An 18379-nucleotide genomic window follows, 5' to 3' on the forward strand; every position below is an offset into this window, starting at 1 on the left:
GATGACGGAACTGACCAGCGGTATGTGTCACTGATGACAAGGAAGTACTGTTAGTGACGAAGGTAAAGTGCCGTTAATAACGATTGAAACTATGATAACACAGAAGTGTTGTGAAGGGAAAAGGAGAGAGTGTCGTAACAGTGGAATGTCAGTAAAACATGATTTACACTGCTGGTGGCAGCTAGAAAGCGCCTGAAATTAATTACAAGAAATTATCAAAACGGCCATAGTGATCAGATTAAACATTTTCCTCTGATGCTTTTTCTTTTCGCTTTTGTCTAATTGTAAAAAAAAAAAAAAAAAAATTACTGACCAAGGGGCCTTCCACAGCAGCGGGCCCGAGTACACCATCCCTCCCTGCCCCTACCTGTCGTCAGGCCTGGCAACACGCACATCACAATTAAGGCATTGTGAGATCAAAAGAACTTGATATAGGTACCGCCACACTCAAGTCATCGATGTGTCATTGCGATGTCAACAGCCAAGTCTGAGGACACGACCTCGTTAGCCCGCTGCTACGTTTTGCTATGTGTTCTTTCACTGCCATGGCGGTCTTGCTGAGCCACATAGATGAAGATTGTTGATGTTGTCGAGGGTTATCGCCGGGTAGGACTCGATGGAGGGTGTTTGGGCTCCACCCAGCGACCGCGCAGGTCACAGGAGACCACACCTCTTCCCTTTTGTTAGCCGCCCTTTTGTCTAGGGGTACACTTGTATTCAGGTTGAAACTCAGCAAAACAAGCTTCGATGTAGGTACACAACAACTGCTGGTACCGACAGAAAAGGCAGGTAGGCTTCGTTTCGTGATTTTGTTTCTTTCTTTTTTTTCTTTTTGTTCAGTTTTTCAATTTTTTTTCTTTCTTTCCTATCCATTTAGTTATTTTCTTTGTTACATGAAATAAGCATCTGCTAAAAAATCTTAATGAATTTTAATTCCTGCTTTTCCCCTTTTTATAAGTTCATTATTTTCCTTTGTCTTTCCTTGCTACCCCTTGCGAGGTCAAGAAGGTTCAATGCTAGCCAGAACTAAGCGTGGTATTAGTTCATTAGCTAATAAAAATATTACTATCATAAAAGGTCATGTGTGGTTTATTTCCCCCTAAAATATGTTGTGGGGTTTTATTTATTTACAAAGGCACTCGAGTATTGAATTTATTTTAACTACGAGTATCACAAATAGCCGCAGTCAAAAAAAAATAAATAATAATAATAATAATAAAAATAATAATAATAATTTGGTTTGTATAGCTTTTTTCTCCACCATTCAAGGCGGGCTCAAAGTGCTATTACTAAAAAGAAACACACATAAACATAAGAGTGGCGCCACACAGCGAAAAAAAGTTTTGACCCTTTTCAAAAACCCAGGTAAAAACTGCGATGTCTAAAATTTTGCACCACACTAGTGTAGCAGTTTTTCGCTCAGATGTGTAAAATAGATGTCTTAATAAGTTAAGCCCACTTCTTGAAAATTAATTTTGAGACATGGCCTCCGACCTTTACCTCAATAATCCACAGTGGGCTACCGATCTACCAGCCGGTTAAAGATGTGTTGAGAAAAGTTGAAGGAATTATTTACGACTACTTCATGCAGTCTATTTCTCAACTTTTGAAAGCAAAGATGAGCAAGGAAAGGCGACCGGGGAGCGCCGTAAACAGGAAGGCGGCTCCATCTTATTGACCTTCCCCTCTGGGGTCGTGACCTTTAACCGTTAGCGTGCTTTTTATAAGCTTTTGTCATACACAGCGTTACACGACAAAGACAGTATATGTTAATTAGAAACTATAAGAAGGAACCAGGAGGTAGAGTTGTTTCTTTTAACAGAAGACAGGACCTTTACTTTTTCTTGGGGATATGGGTAGTACAAGCGAGTGAGCCCGAATATTTATGTTTTGGTATGTCTGAATGTGTGAGTAGTGTTTAGTGTATCTGTAAGAGAGAAAAAAAGCTTGTATATGTGTGTGAGCGCGTGCGCATGAATTTTTTCGTGTGTGTGGATGAGTCTGTTTAGGGTGTAAATATAATAGTGGACATTTTTCAAATAAGTGGCGGCCGTCATCAAGACATGTTCCATGTGCAATATCACTTCGGAAAGAAATGAAACATGATCGTCTCTCCTTTGTCATAGTTTTTTTCTGTCTGCGCATTGTTGTGCATGGCGCCCTTGTCAGAGTCAGTCGACCTTCTCCCCTCAACCCCACGAACCCTTTCAGTAAACGTCAAAGATCGCCTGAACTGTTTGCCTCACTGTCGTTGTGACGTCATAATTGTACGCAGCCTCGGCGAACAAAGGAGTATTGAGATGGGTGCTAATGACGTCAGAAACGAGAGCGGTTTTCGGTAAAAAGAAAGTTTTTGTTTTGTTTTGTGTTGAGTACACATAGCGTGATACGCGACTGTGACTGGATCTGGTGTCGGTGACCCGTGACTTACCTGACCAAACCTTGCTAACACGCACATATGCTGCAGCTGATTGTGATGTTGACACGTACAAGACATCACGCAGACGTGTGCCTTGCCGTTGTTGTATGGATTGTTGACAGGCCTGTCACATGGCTCTGGTGTCGGAATCGACAGAGGTGCGCAAATAAGTTTTCGCCTGACAATAAATGACAAGAGTGTGGAGTACTGCGCAGGTCATTCGAAACCAGACGAGAACAAACAAGCGCAAAAAACAGGATGGGTGCGGTGACTGCGAGCATAAAGAAAATGCAGGACTGTGTGTATGTGTGTGCACACGTGCGTGTGCATGTGCATGCTTGAAAAAAAGTGTGGAGTGTGAAAGTGGGTGTTTGTGTATGCGTACGAGCGCGTAAACAATGTATACACGAGTGTGCATACGATCTTAGTGAAAGTGTGTAGCATGTAAGATGCAAAGAAAATAAAATATTATAGTCTGTATGTGTGCATGCGCGCGTGGTGTGAGCGTGATTCTGTGTATGTATGTGAGTGTGCGGCTGAGTGTATGTGAGTTGGTGTATGTGAGTATAAATCCACTTTGCGTTTGTGTATGTATGAGTGTGCTCACGAGCGCCTGGATGTGTGTGTGCTAAACAAAGGAAGGAGGCATCCGTTCTAGGCAGCTATTAGTTACCATTGACAGATTAAGATTTCAACCACTTGATAACCACTTCGGAAAGATTTCTAGGTCACATGATATAATGTTGACAGAAACGAGTCAATCCTGCCACGACATTGCACATACAACATATAATTATATAGATAACAGCGTCTTCCCTTACAAATCACATAACTTCCCCTCTTTTTTTAAAATGTTTAATTCTGCTTGTAAGCCATAATGAACTAAGAACAAAGTTTATTGCTTTTCATCACAAACGCTTCTGTCTTCATGAAAATATTTTATTCAGACAAAAATATTTGTTATTAACTGAACAAGAATGATCATTACTTTACAAAAGTTTCCTCTTCATTTAAATATTCTACTCAGCGTCTAAAGTACAGTAAGGCAAACAATTATGTTTATCATGTTACATCACAAAAGCTTTGGTCTTCCTTGGAATGTTCCATTCGGCGTAGCAGCCATAATAAACTTGACAAGTGAGCTTATGCTGCATACATCACATTCTTAGACTAAAACCATCAAGCTCTAAAGTATGTCTTTAACACACTGACCCCACCCTAACCCCTGAAGAGTTTGAACTCTCGCCATCTCTCGGCGAGCGACGGGTCAAGCGCAGTTTGGAGCAAGCATTCGTGTCTTTACCATTACCTTAGGGCACTGAGCTGAAGATAAGCGATCGAGGTCAGAGGTGACAACGACGCTGCGTAAGCAGACAGGAAGCTGCGAGAGACTGCGAGAATTAGATAATCTCAAAATAGAGTTGGGTTTTTTTGAAAGCTTTGTCCTTTATGCCAGCTGGCGAGTAGAAACTTTTTTATCATCGTCGTCGTTGTCGTCAGGAATTGATATAACGCATATCCCGATACTACAAGCAAGTTTTGTGAAAAACAGAAAAAAAATTATGCTCTTAAATTTGCATCGCACACACAAACGCACATACGCACGCGCTAACACGCACCTGCACACATAGACAAGGGTTCCCTTCTATAAGTCTGAAAATACCTAGACAGCAGAGTTTCGCCAAAATCTTATTTGTTAAAGACACTCACTCCCGGTCCCTACTCGTTACCACTGATGTACTCATACAGATTACGACTACTTCAACAACACTTCGTGACCACTTCCCAAGAATTCCCAGGTCACGTGATGTAACTATCGTCAACAAACCTAGAATACCAACGTTCTAGGGAAGGCAATACTGGCGGAAGGAGAGGGTTACGATCCGTTTGCCGCATGCCCTCTTCAAACCAGCGTCTGTCAGAACAGGGAAAACCGAACGAAGGTAGTCAAAGAGGGGAAAACTTCTCACAGACATCCTGTTATAAAGTTCGCGAAACGAAGAATTGTCATTTAAAGGCTATATCATCACGCTTCAGGTCGGACTAAAAATAGAAAGGTGCTCCACATTATAGCGACTGAATTCTCTCGAATATGTAGGTTAAGAGTCGTTGCTGTTGTCAGATATCGTCATGGCGTTTCTCGTGACCTGGTCATGCTGTTGAATCTGGTCACGGTGGGCAGTTCCGGGTGTTCTGTTACTGATCCCGAAAATGATTCTGCAGCATAGGTCACCAGCTGATAGTCAGGTTAATATGGTGGCAACGCTCCGGAGCAGCATCAGCCTCACTCCTCGAGATTACTTGTCTGTTTCCGGTGCAGCAGAGGTCAGGAGACGCTTCCGCTGTTGCCTGTGCAGCCAAAGGCGGGACTGCAACGCTTCGTATGTTTCCGCCTGGGGATGTGAAATAGACCAGAGAGTCTGTGAGAAAAGTCTGGATGACACTATCTGTAAAGTGCACACACACACACACGCACAGACTACACTTGCAACTTAACTGAACTTTTTGCGATCGTACTCCGGGACACCGACAGGACAGCATGCTAAATTGCAGATAAATTAATAACCTCTGACCCCGATGCACTTTACGACATTCTGAAGCTGCTGCTAAACAATCATTGCCTTCAGGTCAGCTGCATAGCAAAGTATGCTTATACCAGGGACATATATTTCTAGAGTGCTTGCAGACGAATTCCCCCTTCCCCGTGTTAACTTCTAGAACGAGACCAAAGCAAAACTTGGCTTCCGGTTTAACTATAAACACCAAGAAGGACAATGCAAACTCTTGTATTGATGGAGGTACAAAAGCTCAAGCTTTATGGTCTGTTGTGTTTTTAGTATATTAGTCTATACTAGGCGTGAATCGCTTATTGAACGCAGAATCGCTGTTTTTTTCACTACATTCGCAGCATACAGCTGTAGAACGGAACTATTCTAATTCCACAGTTAAGTTTGGTTAATAAAGTTCAGCTGCCTCTCACGTTATACTATATGCCTTGCACAGGAAACCTCCACGTTCTGAACACCATCATGGACGAGTCGACAAAAGACGAGAACAAACCTTTGCATTACGTGACCTCAGGCCCATCCTGGAACGTTCTTCCCAACGTCCTGGACACCGTCAACCCCACCTACGTCAGCGATACCAAAGCGGGGGACGTCAGCAGCGATGACCAAGATTTCATACCTGCAACACCCGGGCAACTAAAGAAGTGGCCGTGGCAACCTACTCAGGAGGTCATCTTAGACCCTCGGCGACTTCTCGGCACCAGATCACGTGGCTGCCGGCCTGCCCATTACCTCCGAGAGAAGAAAAGTCCCAGCGAAGTCGAACGTTTGGTGGGCTCCAGGAACTTCAGAGGTTTGCTGCTTTCGGATGGATTCTTTCTTCATTCACCTCCCTCAACCTCCACTTTTCCTTCTTTCTTTCTTTTTTTTTTAAATTTCTTTCTTTCTTTAAATCCCCACAGAACAGTTGTAATTTATTTCTGGCTATTCAGTTATCTGATCGTCAAATGCAGAGAAATAATCCGCGCCTAGGAGCCAGGGAATAGGGGTGTACTAGCTGAAGGGATGCTTATACGTTTATACCGCCATCGTGAATGCTTCCCCAGGTAGAGATAGCATCTATGTCATGTCCTGGGTTCAGCTGTCAAGGCTTAATTGAACCATAGCTATAAAATCGAACTGGTTGAGAGAACACGTTGTATCAGCCTTGTGTAAATTCTTCTGACATCTTTGTCCTCAAGGACTGCTAGGCACGCCTGTGTACAGTAAACATGCTTTACCACTTAAAGGGAGGTGAATGTCAGATCTTCTTTACATACGCAGTTCATTTGGGTTGTAGAAACTTTCTGGGAGCTCTTAAAGACTAACCCGTCAAAAATAAAATTTCAAGAAGTTGCTGGCAGAATAACAAAATCATAGAGCTCTCATTGTGTTGTCACAAAAAAGGTTGCTTAGTTTGGATTTTTTGGCATAGCAAGAGTGGGAAGGGAATGACCTATATGGAGTGACCTTAATTTTAATGAGGGCTTCACTAAAGCCATGAAGTGTTGATATAATAGAAAGCCATGCCTTTTCTTATTATCAAACAAAATGATGTAGCTTCCCACAGGGTCAGCCATGGAAGGATCTTTCAGGTACTTTGTTATTCTCTCCACTTCCTCTTGGTCTTTGTAGCCTCCCAAACTGCAGTTAAGAATTATGATCAGTCCATATCTTGCGCCTCGTGAAACGAAGAGAGATTTCTCCGGGGATTTCGTATCTTAGTCATAAACTAAAACCTATAGCTAAGTCGTTCGGAAATAATTTTTGCGCTCTTGTTTGTTAACGTCTTCGATTTCTGGATGCTGCTGGGTTCTTTTTATCATTCATCAACCACTTCGGGATCTCCCAGTGATGACTGCTGTTGAATCAACTTTGCGTGATAGACCGAGGAGAAGAAATTATTTCAACGAATGAGTAAAACTACCTGAGTTTGAATTCTGAGTATGGATTCAGTACGACACAAAAGTGCATACTATAGTGTTAGGCCTTGAAAGCTAACACTCACCCTCGTCTCTTAACCCCCATTAAAAAATATTTAGTGTGCAAAGGTCTGATCAGATTCGTTCCGCATGAGATAGCAGTCGTCACGTTCAGCTTTTGTCGATGGAAAATGCACACCATGTAGAACGTGCGAAGCTCTCGGTGACCTGACAACCTTCAAGGAACCATGCTGACTGCCAAGAACCCTTTAGCCGCTTTATTTTCTTGTCATCGCTTCTGATGACTGGAGTGTTCTCTCGATGCTTCTCTGTCGCTCTGGGTGAATAATGGATGTTGTGATCGAGAACGCTGGAGCTGATGAAGGTAAATAACTTACTGGAAACCTCTTTTTCTTTCTCATTCCAGAGATCATGACTGTTACACTGTTTCTGTTATTATGAAAAGGGTAGTGAAAAGAAACTCGCGACAATGACCCAACATGATTTTTGTTTAAATTTAGTTTCTAAAAGTCTGTAACATTTACTTACGTATTTTCGTCTCCACCTCTTATTTCTTCTTTTCTTTATTTCTTTCTTGCTTGCTTTTTAAGTTTTATTTCGTACTTACTGCTTGATGTGTATTTTTGGTGATTAGTCAAGCACATCGCGGTGAAATTTAAAGGCAGTAGGCTAAACATTACTTTGCATATTTCTCTGTTTCTACAAGGATTCGTACCTGTGATCAAAAATATGCATTGAGACAGCTTTACGGATAATGTATTAACATATATTTGCAACAGTGTTAATTTTCAAAACTCTAAGGTTCTCTCCGGTAGCTGTTATTTTGCAATCTATGCTTGATAATCTTTTATGCTACTAATCTCCATTGACTGAACACTGATTCCTCGTATCGTTTGAAACCACAATTTTCGTTTTCCGAATTTTTAGACGTAAAAAGAAAGAAGATAATATTAACTTTCTCCTGTCTTTTGTTCTACAGATGCTTTATTCCCTTATCTCCTTAGAATCATATGTCTCGGTAAAAAATAACTGCGGGGATAACAGACCGAACCCCCACTTCCGCTTTAACCACCAACTAGCGCGTGCTGCGCATGCGCTGAATAATCGACGAAATAACCTTATTGAACTCGCAGAGTATGGGATTTTTGCTGTTCAACGGTACTTCAGATTAAACAGTTTGACGACAATTTGTATTGGTTGGGAGACTATCAGACAGCGCCCGTTCTCTGTCAAGGTGTAGCTAATCGCATCTAACCAGCCTCCTTTCAACAGTCGGGAATTGAACTCCAAAACAGAATTGGTAGAAGGTTAAACGGAACAACCCTTAGGACATTAGCAAGTAACAGACATCAGTAACTCTGGCCAGTTTGAAGTCACATAGTTTAGAACAGTGGTTCTCAAAGTGTGGTCCGCGGACCACTAGTGGTCCGTGGGCATAAGTCAGGTGGTCCGCGGCTGACAGTCATGTGTCAGCAAAGTGATGTTTAAAGTGATGCATTCCTCGCATTAACATTTTAATTACAAAGAACGAGGTATACGTAGTTTTATGTCAACTTATTACTATACTACTGTCACAGAAGGACATTTAGTTTTGAATTGTAATGAAACAAATGCGGCAATTTAAATTTGAAATACATAGTACACACTAATATTTAGGCCTTGGTGGTCCGCCATAATTTTTACTTAAGTAAAGTGGTCCGCGGTCCGAAATACTTTGAGAACCACTGGTTTAGAACATTGAGAAACCCTCGAGAACTTTCAATTTACCTGGGTTTTGCTTTTATCACTTTACTCTGCATTTTGTCGACTTTTCCTAGATAAGCCCACTAACTTTACGATCGCGCAAAAGTTTTTAATTGCTTGTTTTAAACAAATTACTCATTTCATTGTCCGTGTTTGCAGGGACTCCTACAATCGATAACTCCGCCATCGGCCGACCTTCACGTCACGTGATTTCAGGATCGGCATCGAGATCTCGCCCCTCCGTTCCGGGCACCCTCAACCCCGCCTATGACAGCGACGACGAGAATGAAAACGACGGCAGCAACCGCCAACGTTTTACACATGCGCCGTCTAACTCGTTGAACAGTTTGAATAATTCCACGAGATCCAGAGGTTGTTGTTGTTGTTGTTGTTGTTGTTGTTGTTGTTGCTTGTTTGTTGTGTGGGTTTTCCTTTTTGTTTTTTTGGTTTGGTTGATTGTTTTTTGGGGTTGTTGTTGTTGTTGTTGTTGTTGTTGTTGTTGTTGTTGTTGTTTTCTTCTGTTTCTTCTTCTGGGTAATCATTCAGTCAATGACTGTTTAATTTAGTACCATCATTGGTACTTATCTGAGCTGCCGAGACTTTTATAAAGAGTTCAAATGGCTCTGGACAGCGGTCAGTTGTTATCACCTCGAGCACTTTGCACTTCAGGCTGCAACAGTTTCAGAGACAAGTCCGCGAAAGCAGACCAGAAGGGATATCATTTGTCTTTTTCTGCTGCTGAATATGGAAACGGCACCGATGCTAGCTTCATATTATCCCCCGCCCCCGGTTTCGTTATTATTCCGCTTCATGCCTGATGTCCTTGCTGTTCTCTGAAAGATGACACATGCCGCACAGACGACGCTTTTCTTCCTTTCTAAATTTAGCATTGTAAATATTTAAATCCATTATATATTGTTTCGGTTCTGTCTTCTTTGGTAAATGTCTGTAAATATGTAATTTTTAAAAAGCGTATAGTCTGTAATTGTAACTTCATCTCCTTCTGTTGACATTTATTATTGTAACGACGCTTCGTTGCTAAACAAACATGTTTTGCACTGTCTTCTCTTTGTTCTGCACTATTTTTGTTCTGTGCTGCATGTCAGCAGCAGGCTGGCAAGTAATCTGTCATCGCTAGGAAAGAGGTTATAACGGGAGCTTGAGGAGAGGGGAACTCTAATTCTTCAGGAGAACACAGCTCATGTCTCAAGATGAAGGGTACGGAGAGGCGGAGGTGGGGACTAGTATTAATGGTGCTGCGCGCGCAAGTGGGAGGAAACTTACCAGGTCATTATTTCACTTCGTGTACAGTTTGTCTGTCAGCGTATTGCAGTGTAGAGGCTGATGCTGTCTGTCTGTACACGCTGGTAACACTTAGTGCAAGCTATAGTCATTCAGTCGTGAGGATGAGCTCATGAAATAGGTCGGAGGTAAAAGGTCAAGAGATCTTGAGGCCGAATGCGTGAAAGAGGTGGAAGAAGTGTTCTCCAGGAATCCAAATCTCTTAAAGAAACCTAAAATTCTTCTGTGTCGTACATCGTGAGCATGGATCCGAGAAGCAGTGTGCGGCGAGTGGCAGTTGGGGACAGCAGTGGACACAATGCCGCTAACGTTCCTCTCGTCGTGAGGCCTGAAGCTCGACGGAACAGTCTGGATGTCAGTCGCTTCCGCAGGAGCAGTCTGTCTCAGATGGACAGCAATGGACGCAATGTCACTGGTTCTTCGGTCACCGCACCTCGACGGATTAGTTTGTCGGACTTGAGTCGCATCGTCGATGGAGCGTGGCCAGCGTTCCGCAGGAGCAGTCTGTCGGACGTACACCCGAGCATAAAGAGGAATTCTTCAAGAAGCAGCTGTCGTCGGTTATTTAGCATTCCGGCAAATGAAAACAGTGAGTGGCCCTTTACAAAAAGCGTGTTGCTCTTCAGCAACAGTTAAATGCCTTAAGCGGTGTGTGCATCGTGTTCGCTGGGTGTGGTATTTTAAAGAGAGGTACAACTAATGACTGCGTCCATTTTTTGTTTTTATTTGTTGTTTTTTGCAGGGGAAGGGTGGATTCTTTGCGCCCAAGACTCGGTGACATTTCCTCCATTAGATGTTGGCTAAGGTGTAAGGTGGTCGATGGCACTGCGCAAAGCTAGAAGTCTGATGCCCCTTAATTGTCATTGGTGTACCATCGCCAAAGCCAGATTTACCCACCGTTCCTTGTCGGTTGTTGGTATACGTCTGGGCCGACATTGGCGTTCCAGTCACCGAGTACAATGATGATATCCTTTTTAGATATTCCACTGATCGTTGTCCTCATGCGTGAAAGAGCATATATATACTTGGACAATGGTAGCGCTCGATCATCTATCCAAGTGAACCACAGTCGATAGGATCACGCAGGCACTGGACCCTGCCCTGTACTTTCGTCGTGGAAAGTCTTCGTCCGCTGATGCCGTGTTAGCATCACGATTCTCTGTAAGGGTTTACTCCCTTAATATAGGCTTTATACATGTATATATCTTTCCCAATTAAGATTACCCCCAAGACATACATGAGGCCATTTTTCCTACAATCGTGAAATGAAAAAACCTGATCACACATTCCGCGATCGATACACAATCTGTGTAAACAGAAAAGACCTCATTCTAGTCTAAAAGAAACATTGCGAAACACCACACAATCAATCATAACAACAAAATAAAGCAGTGCGCGTAACCTAGCCGTGCTTGACAACGGAAAACCCCAGGTCAGAGTGTTACTTATTTTAGAAGCTGTCTGATTGGTCAAGACTGGAAGCGCGGATCCGCTGCGCGTGCGAGTGCTTGTGTCACGTTCGAACATCGTGCGCATAAACAACACGTTCGTGAAAGTTGAGCAATGACCTCTGTACAGCCGGCATGCCATCTTGACGTCCAGTTAGCTCAGATGACCACAGTGTCGGTCAGGACTTCCTACAGCAGATTTTTGAGCGTCTTCAGTCGTTTTTTCACAATATGAATGACCAGGAGCGCCGCACCACAATAGCCCTGCGTATCATACACAAGCGTGACACAAGGGGTAATGGACGAACTCGAATTCATCCCCGTTTCTAAAATAATCTACAGTCGCCACCGAGTGCTTTTTTTCAATTGTTATCTGCATTATTGATCTGCATGATCAACCATTTGAATCTGTTGGTAGATAATTCATCGTTTTATCTAATACCAAACACTCGAGATTAAATGTAATACTCGCGAAAAGAAATTTCGTGAAGATCATCGTTATAATTTTAGGAGGGTATATGACAACCCAGATGACAGCTACATACAACTGTTTATTTCCTGAACACATACATGAAAGTCATTCTTTCACACACGCGAACGAGTAACGTAGAATTCAATGTAGAAATTAAACAATTACCAAACCGTTGAATATCTTAATTCTTATAGTATCTTTTCGTCAACGAAGACAATGCTTTGCAATGTATCTGGTGTTTGTTTGTTGTTGTTGTTGTTGTTTTGTAATAGAAGTATCTTTATATAGGTGCTGTTTCATCTGTATAATTTAAGTAAAATTTATTGGTTCACAATAAATACAAATCAGTCATGTAATTGTCCAAGGATCGAGTTATCTAAGGGGGTATTTTCTACTCCATAAAGGTCAACAACCTTGAAAAATAGTGATGCTTCTTCTTCTTGCACCAAAACTCATTTCTGCAGACTATCAGAGAGATGAATAATGTGCTTATTGTCACACAAAAACAACAACAACAAAAAACAAAAACAAACAAACCCCCAAACCACCCTTTGCCTTAATTGCTGCTATGATATCTTATGTGACCTTGCTTTTAGCTAATGTGAACTTCACTCAGACTTGTTAACCTTCACCTTTAGTAAAGAGGAGGGGACTAGAACGTATTATTTCAAATCACAGTATGATGAAAACTCGATCAGTCTGATGAAACAGCAAGTGTCAACTGATGTTAGTTAATGGTAATGTTTCATGCTCTATATATGAGAGGCTCCAGTAAAGGGATTGTAAACCAGCTGTGCATAAGCAGTGGAAGAAATAGTCTTACTTAGTGTTCATAGTTTGTCATGGCGGATATTTTTATGTGCTGCTCAGAAACACAAGGTATGCTTCTAACATAACATTTTCAATAAATTATCAGTTTAAGTGAATTCTTATCAATGTTAAATGTCAATTTGAATGTCAGTTTTCCTTTCAGATAGTGATATATTACATGAAATGTCTGTGTCTATAATACACTTATCCATTTCAAAGTTAAAGACTTTTGTAATAGATCAATCTTGTCATATGTCATAGATAAATGGTACATTTGGCATTGAACACAAATGAGCATGAACTTACAAGCATTTACAATCCACACATTCTGCAGACTGTACCATGCTAACAGTAATTAAACAGCTTGAATTCTTGAAGATATATTTTTATTCTAATCAGAAATTTCATTGAAATGGCATTGGCAAAGACAAGACAAAACTCTTCATGGATACATCATGAGGAGAGCTACCCACAGATTGATTTCAGTGCGAAATGATGTCCCTTGTATTATATTCAGACCTTTGTAATTTAAAGAAGCAAACACTGGTTCCCCAAGAATTTGTCATACAGAGCAAGGGAATACTTTATGCAAAAGCAAAATCAAAGAGAGAGAAAATGCTTTGCTGACATACAATTTTCCCGCTTATTTTGTTAATCTTTTGCTTTTCTGTACCTTTTTTAAAAACCCTTTTTCACGCTCTTCTTTACCTCCATCATCATTGCTTCCCCTGTCTCAGTATAAAAAACTATTAATCCATTTATGCAGGTCAGGTTCACACAGATGATAATGATGAGGAAGATCACCTTACTGTGGATGACATGGTGGTAGTGGAACGACCTATATATACACAACTAGCCTTTGAGCGTGGGTTTGAAGCATTCCAACATCCCAAGAAATCCCCTAAGACGTGGATAAGGAGTCGCATCAAGAAGTTTCAATGTTCCTGTACATGTATGGGTAGCTTCTTTATGAAGCTCTTTCCATTTGTGGGAATTCTGCAGGGTTACAGTCTGCGTTCAGACTTTCCCAAAGATGTCATATCTGGGCTAACTGTGGGAATTATGAACATTCCTCAGGGTAAGTTATCACCTGGCCAAATTCCGATGTTTCCTATGTTTCAATAAATGTTGCCTTACTAGTATTACTAATTGAAGCTACTTAGGATGCCTTCTTTATCAGAAATTACTTAGCAGTATTTGGATACTTAGAAATATTTGTTTCAATATTGTTGTCTGTGTGAAAAAAAATCATGCATTATCTGCATACACAACTAAGAGGTGAATGTGGTACACCCGATTGGTTCAGCCTCATTCTGATTTTTTTCACATCCATAGTGTTTTCTTGAACGTGGTGTGATTTTTGTCCTAAACTGCTAATAGGTTAATATTATCTTTGTATCTACCTGACATTGTAATATTTCTCCCTTAAAGTTCAGAGAAACATTCATGGCAGTAGCCTGCAAAGAAATTAAAACAGTACAGACAGTTTGTACTAAATGCAAGAGCAGATTGGTAGCCAGTGCCGAAAATGAAGGAGAGGGTTAACATGGTCCCATTTCTTAGCTCTAAGCACAAGAGGTGCAGTGGAGTTCTGTACTTTCTGGAGTATGGATGAGGTATGAGGGGCAGCCTGGGAGCAAGGAGTTGCAGTAATCAAGCCTAGAAAGAACAAACACACAGACAAGAGTGACGAATTGCACTGATCTTATGTAACTCATAATAGGCAGACTGACAGCTGTAACTTGTTAATCAAGTTTGGGGTTTGGGGTCCTGGGGCGAAACGACCACTCCCCGTGTGTGTGAGATGTGGAAATTAACTCCCAAACAGCAAATTTTGAGCTTTCTCATATTATCATGAACTGTAGGTTAAACTGATGCATCTATTGTCTTTAAGCTATGGGACCCAGTACCTTACCCTTTACTTTCATGTTGTAAGGAAACAGGACACCATAGCATAGATCTCTTGAGAGCATTTTCATAAGAAAATGATGTAAAGTTAGAAATATAAGTGATTTTATGATTCTTCCTCAGGTATGGCATATGGTCAGCTGACGACACTTGATCCTATTTATGGACTGTATGTGTCATTCTTTCCCGTCCTTTTTTACTTCTTCTTTGGAACCTCTAGACATATATCAATTGGTAAGCATTGTTCTTTCTTCATTATTATTCAAAGTGTTGAAGGGGATATGCTTGATCTGAACATGATATTTTTTAATGCCATCACAGGCCTGAAATTAAACAAAAATCTCAATTTTTATGACAAAATTACTACTAACTTTTCCTTACTCATTTTCTCAATTTCTTATTTTTGTTATGGTTTGTTCACTTCAAAACTTTATAACTTCATTTCGACATGATACAGTCATAAAATTTGGTTGAGTCCTTGATATGTACCTAAACTTTTTCATGCTGGTATAGTTAGTATTTTAGAAGTTATAATGTTTTAAATCATTTTTTTCTGAAAGAGAAACGTACCTTTTTACTAACAAGTTCCTAAAACAATAAAATCTACATAAAAATGTAGATTTTTTGTTCAGGTAATCATTTCCAACAGACTTTGGAGTTTTCTCCCAACACAAATAAAGTTATAAGATTTTAAAATTGTTTGTTTGAGCACCATTTGGATCTTTTTCATGGAGACCTACTGCATCGCATGTTCAAAAAAAGCTTTTTTCTTTTTTGAAGATTGAATCAAGAGAAAATCGAATGACATCAAAACAATAATATCTTGTAAATCTTAGCTTTTTAATTTTCAGACCTCTTCTGGTCTTAAATGTAATGATTTAATGAGATTTAATAGCAGTGTAATGTTAATGCAAATGTATTTTTTGTGTGCATCAGTTACATCATTTCTGAAGAAGCTCATTATTGTTTATTCCCACATTTCCATTCCCAGGAACATTTGCTGTGATAAGTCTCATGGTAGCTAATGCTGTGGACAAGGGTTTGTCAGCCAGGAACATTGTCAGTCAGTCCTGGAATCAGACTGTTGAAGATGGGGGTAACATCACATATCAGATAGTCACTAATGCCAAGGAAGTCATGCACGTTAGGGTGCAGTTGGCCTTGGCTGTTACATTTGCTGCTGGCTGTGTTCAGGTACATCATGAAAAAAGCTGCCTTATCATTTTTCTGTTGCTGAATAGACCAAAAACAAATAGACCTTAGAAACAAATATTCACTTTATATTCTACCTTCTGTAATGTAGCATATTTTAAACTAACAGTGCTTTAAATACATGGAATATTTTAGTTTCCCCTTTAAATATATCTTGCCTGAGTTAACAACTGGTAAATCTTAAACAGGCATGCATGGGCATTTGTTTGTGTCAGTAAAGCCATCTACTATGCTTTCATCTCATTACTGAACATGGAACATTGAAAATAAAACAAAAATGGTTTGTAGATAAGATCAACTATTTTGTTTTAAAAAGATCAGCTTCCTCTCAAGGAAGGATAAAGATGTCAGAAGGAGAGGTTTCTCTACAAATCATGTCTAAACACTTTGAACCACATGCAGTTCACTGCTCGTTTGGCCAAGATACCAAAGTACTTCGACTGTTGACAGTTTCACTGCACTATATGTGTTTTAATATCTTCTGCAGCTGTTGCTGGGAATATTTCAGCTTGGGTTTGTGACAGTGTATTTATCAGATCCACTTATCAGTGGCTTCACAACAGGAGCAGCATGTCTTGTATTCTCCTCTCAGATCAACCAGATATTTGGTGTCACAACTGGGCGTTACAATGGTCCTCTGAATCTGATCTATGTAAGTTGCCAGACTTTGTTTCTAGACATAAAATATATGAACTCTCATCCATAATACAGAAGCCTGTTTGATGTCACAAATCATAGTTTATTAATTGGATTACTTGAACATTTTTTAGAAGTAACAAATATTTGTAAAAGAAAGGACAGATGAATAAAGACAAATAAATAAAGATTTATTTTCCCTCTTTTCAGCCTGAGCTCAGTGGCTTCAAAAGTAACATATCTTAAATATCAAAGGTCTTCAGTGAACTGATGACGTTAGTAGCTGTCAATAGACAATTGCAAGATTTTTAGCTATGTTCAGTGTTGTCTTCAGTTTTACAGAGACTTCTTTGTGAAGATCCCTACCACAAACTCAGTGACGCTGATTGCTTCAGTAGTAACTATTACATTTCTGATTGTGGTGAAGACATACATCAATGACAACCCAAAGATCAAACCCAAGCTAAAGATGCCAGTTCCTGTGGAACTTATAGTAGTAAGTTTGAAATTGCTAGATATTTCAACTTATGTACATTTAAAAAAAATATATATATAAGACTCTAGATACCTTTTCACATTCAGATTTACAGTCTTCTGTTTAGACTCTTACATTTTTTTTGGCTATGCCCTTTACATTAAAAAGAATTCTGTCGCCTGGTTGCAGGTCGTGCTTGGTACAGTCATTTCCCACTTTGTTCAGCTTAATAAACAGTACAAAGTGAAGACTGTTGGTGATGTTCCAACAGGGTTAGTATTATTTCAGTGTACCAAAAAGTTTTCATTAAGTCTCAGCCAAGCTATAATGTCTAAAGATAACTATGTTAGGCTTACTAAGGCTGAATGAGTCAAAGTAGGTAACTTTCCAAGAAACACTGTCCCATGTGGGTTATAGAAATCCATTCAGTAGGCAGTGTTCAAGCATTGAATTTTTGTATTGGTAATGTTTGGATTACATAACAGCAATTAAAGGAGCTATACTCTTGGGAAGTGTTGGTCGGCACAAAAATTTTTATCAGAAGTGACAGAAATTATGATAATACCTATAAGCTATGTCCATTGTAAACCACAGCTTTGCTACTCTTTCATCATGGATCTCTTATCATACAAAACAGGTCTTGGCTTATACATTGTCATTACCTCACATGAACCAGTTTATGCAAAAGTGTTTCATCTGTTCACTGTTGTTGAACATTTGGTTTTCATGCTGTGAATGACTTTAGGAATAAGTACCTTCTTCTAATTTATAATTGTAGAACATTTCCCCACCTATTGCTTACATGATATTGCTGATTTTGCTGATGCAGTGTGTCTGTGTTCTTTCAGAATTCCTCCACCTTCGGTTGCCCATGTTCCTTATATTACAGACGTTATCTCTGATGCTATTGCATTAGGGATTGTAGCATTTGCCATCTCTGTCTCCATGGCAAAGATCCAGGCTAGGAAACATGGCTATGAAGTTGACTCAAATCAGGTGCACCTTCTTTACTCATTTGTTTAATTCTTCCTGACCCAAACATTTAGCAACTTTCGGCTAGAAATCGTGACCTTTTTAAAACATTTGATTTAATACTATGCTCTTCTTTGACTTGACATTGTTTGTAGCCTGGTCATGTTTATTTGAATTTGAATGCTTATATCACATTATTTTCCACAGGCTTAGGATTTTTTTTTTTAAATTGAAGTTGTAAGACAGATTAGAATCTGAAATTTTTCTTTTTAAGCAATTGTATGAGAGCTGTACTGTTTTTTGCAGGAGCTAATAGCCTATGGACTCTGTAACATTGCCAGTTCATTCTTTTCATCATTTTGTGCTGCTGCCTCCTTGTCCCGCACCCTGGTTCAGGAGGGAGTTGGTGGGAAAACACAGGTTAGAATGCTAAATAGTTATTCATCTCTTAATGCAAGTAAAATATTGACGTTGTTCCTCCCTCCCCCTTAAC

At 40.1% G+C, this 18379-nt stretch overlaps 1 protein-coding gene across 9 annotated transcripts in view; it reads left to right on the forward strand.

Annotated features, from left to right (window-relative positions):
• Positions 1-18379, forward strand: part of LOC112572280 (solute carrier family 26 member 6-like) — a 27852-nt gene continuing 9473 nt past the window's right edge. The window contains exons 1-11 of one of the 9 annotated variants that reach the window (XM_025251872.1): positions 1-789; positions 5423-5779; positions 8811-9023; positions 13450-13761; positions 14715-14825; positions 15583-15785; positions 16291-16455; positions 16774-16935; positions 17104-17186; positions 17763-17910; positions 18193-18306. In XM_025251872.1, coding sequence (XP_025107657.1) covers positions 5449-5779; positions 8811-9023; positions 13450-13761; positions 14715-14825; positions 15583-15785; positions 16291-16455; positions 16774-16935; positions 17104-17186; positions 17763-17910; positions 18193-18306 — 1842 coding nt within the window. In that variant the 5' untranslated portion in view covers positions 1-789; positions 5423-5448. Of the gene's footprint in view, positions 790-4671; positions 4801-5007; positions 5240-5422; positions 5780-7158; positions 7273-8810; positions 9024-9897; positions 10543-11450; positions 11697-12486; positions 12753-13449; positions 13762-14714; positions 14826-15582; positions 15786-16290; positions 16456-16773; positions 16936-17103; positions 17187-17762; positions 17911-18192; positions 18307-18379 lie in introns of those variants that run through there. The other 8 variants (XM_025251873.1, XM_025251877.1, XM_025251876.1 and 5 more) reach the window with 8 other exon arrangements.

The sequence above is a fragment of the Pomacea canaliculata genome, linkage group LG9, assembly GCF_003073045.1.
Source record: "Pomacea canaliculata isolate SZHN2017 linkage group LG9, ASM307304v1, whole genome shotgun sequence".
NCBI classification, from domain to species: Eukaryota; Metazoa; Mollusca; class Gastropoda; order Architaenioglossa; family Ampullariidae; genus Pomacea; species Pomacea canaliculata.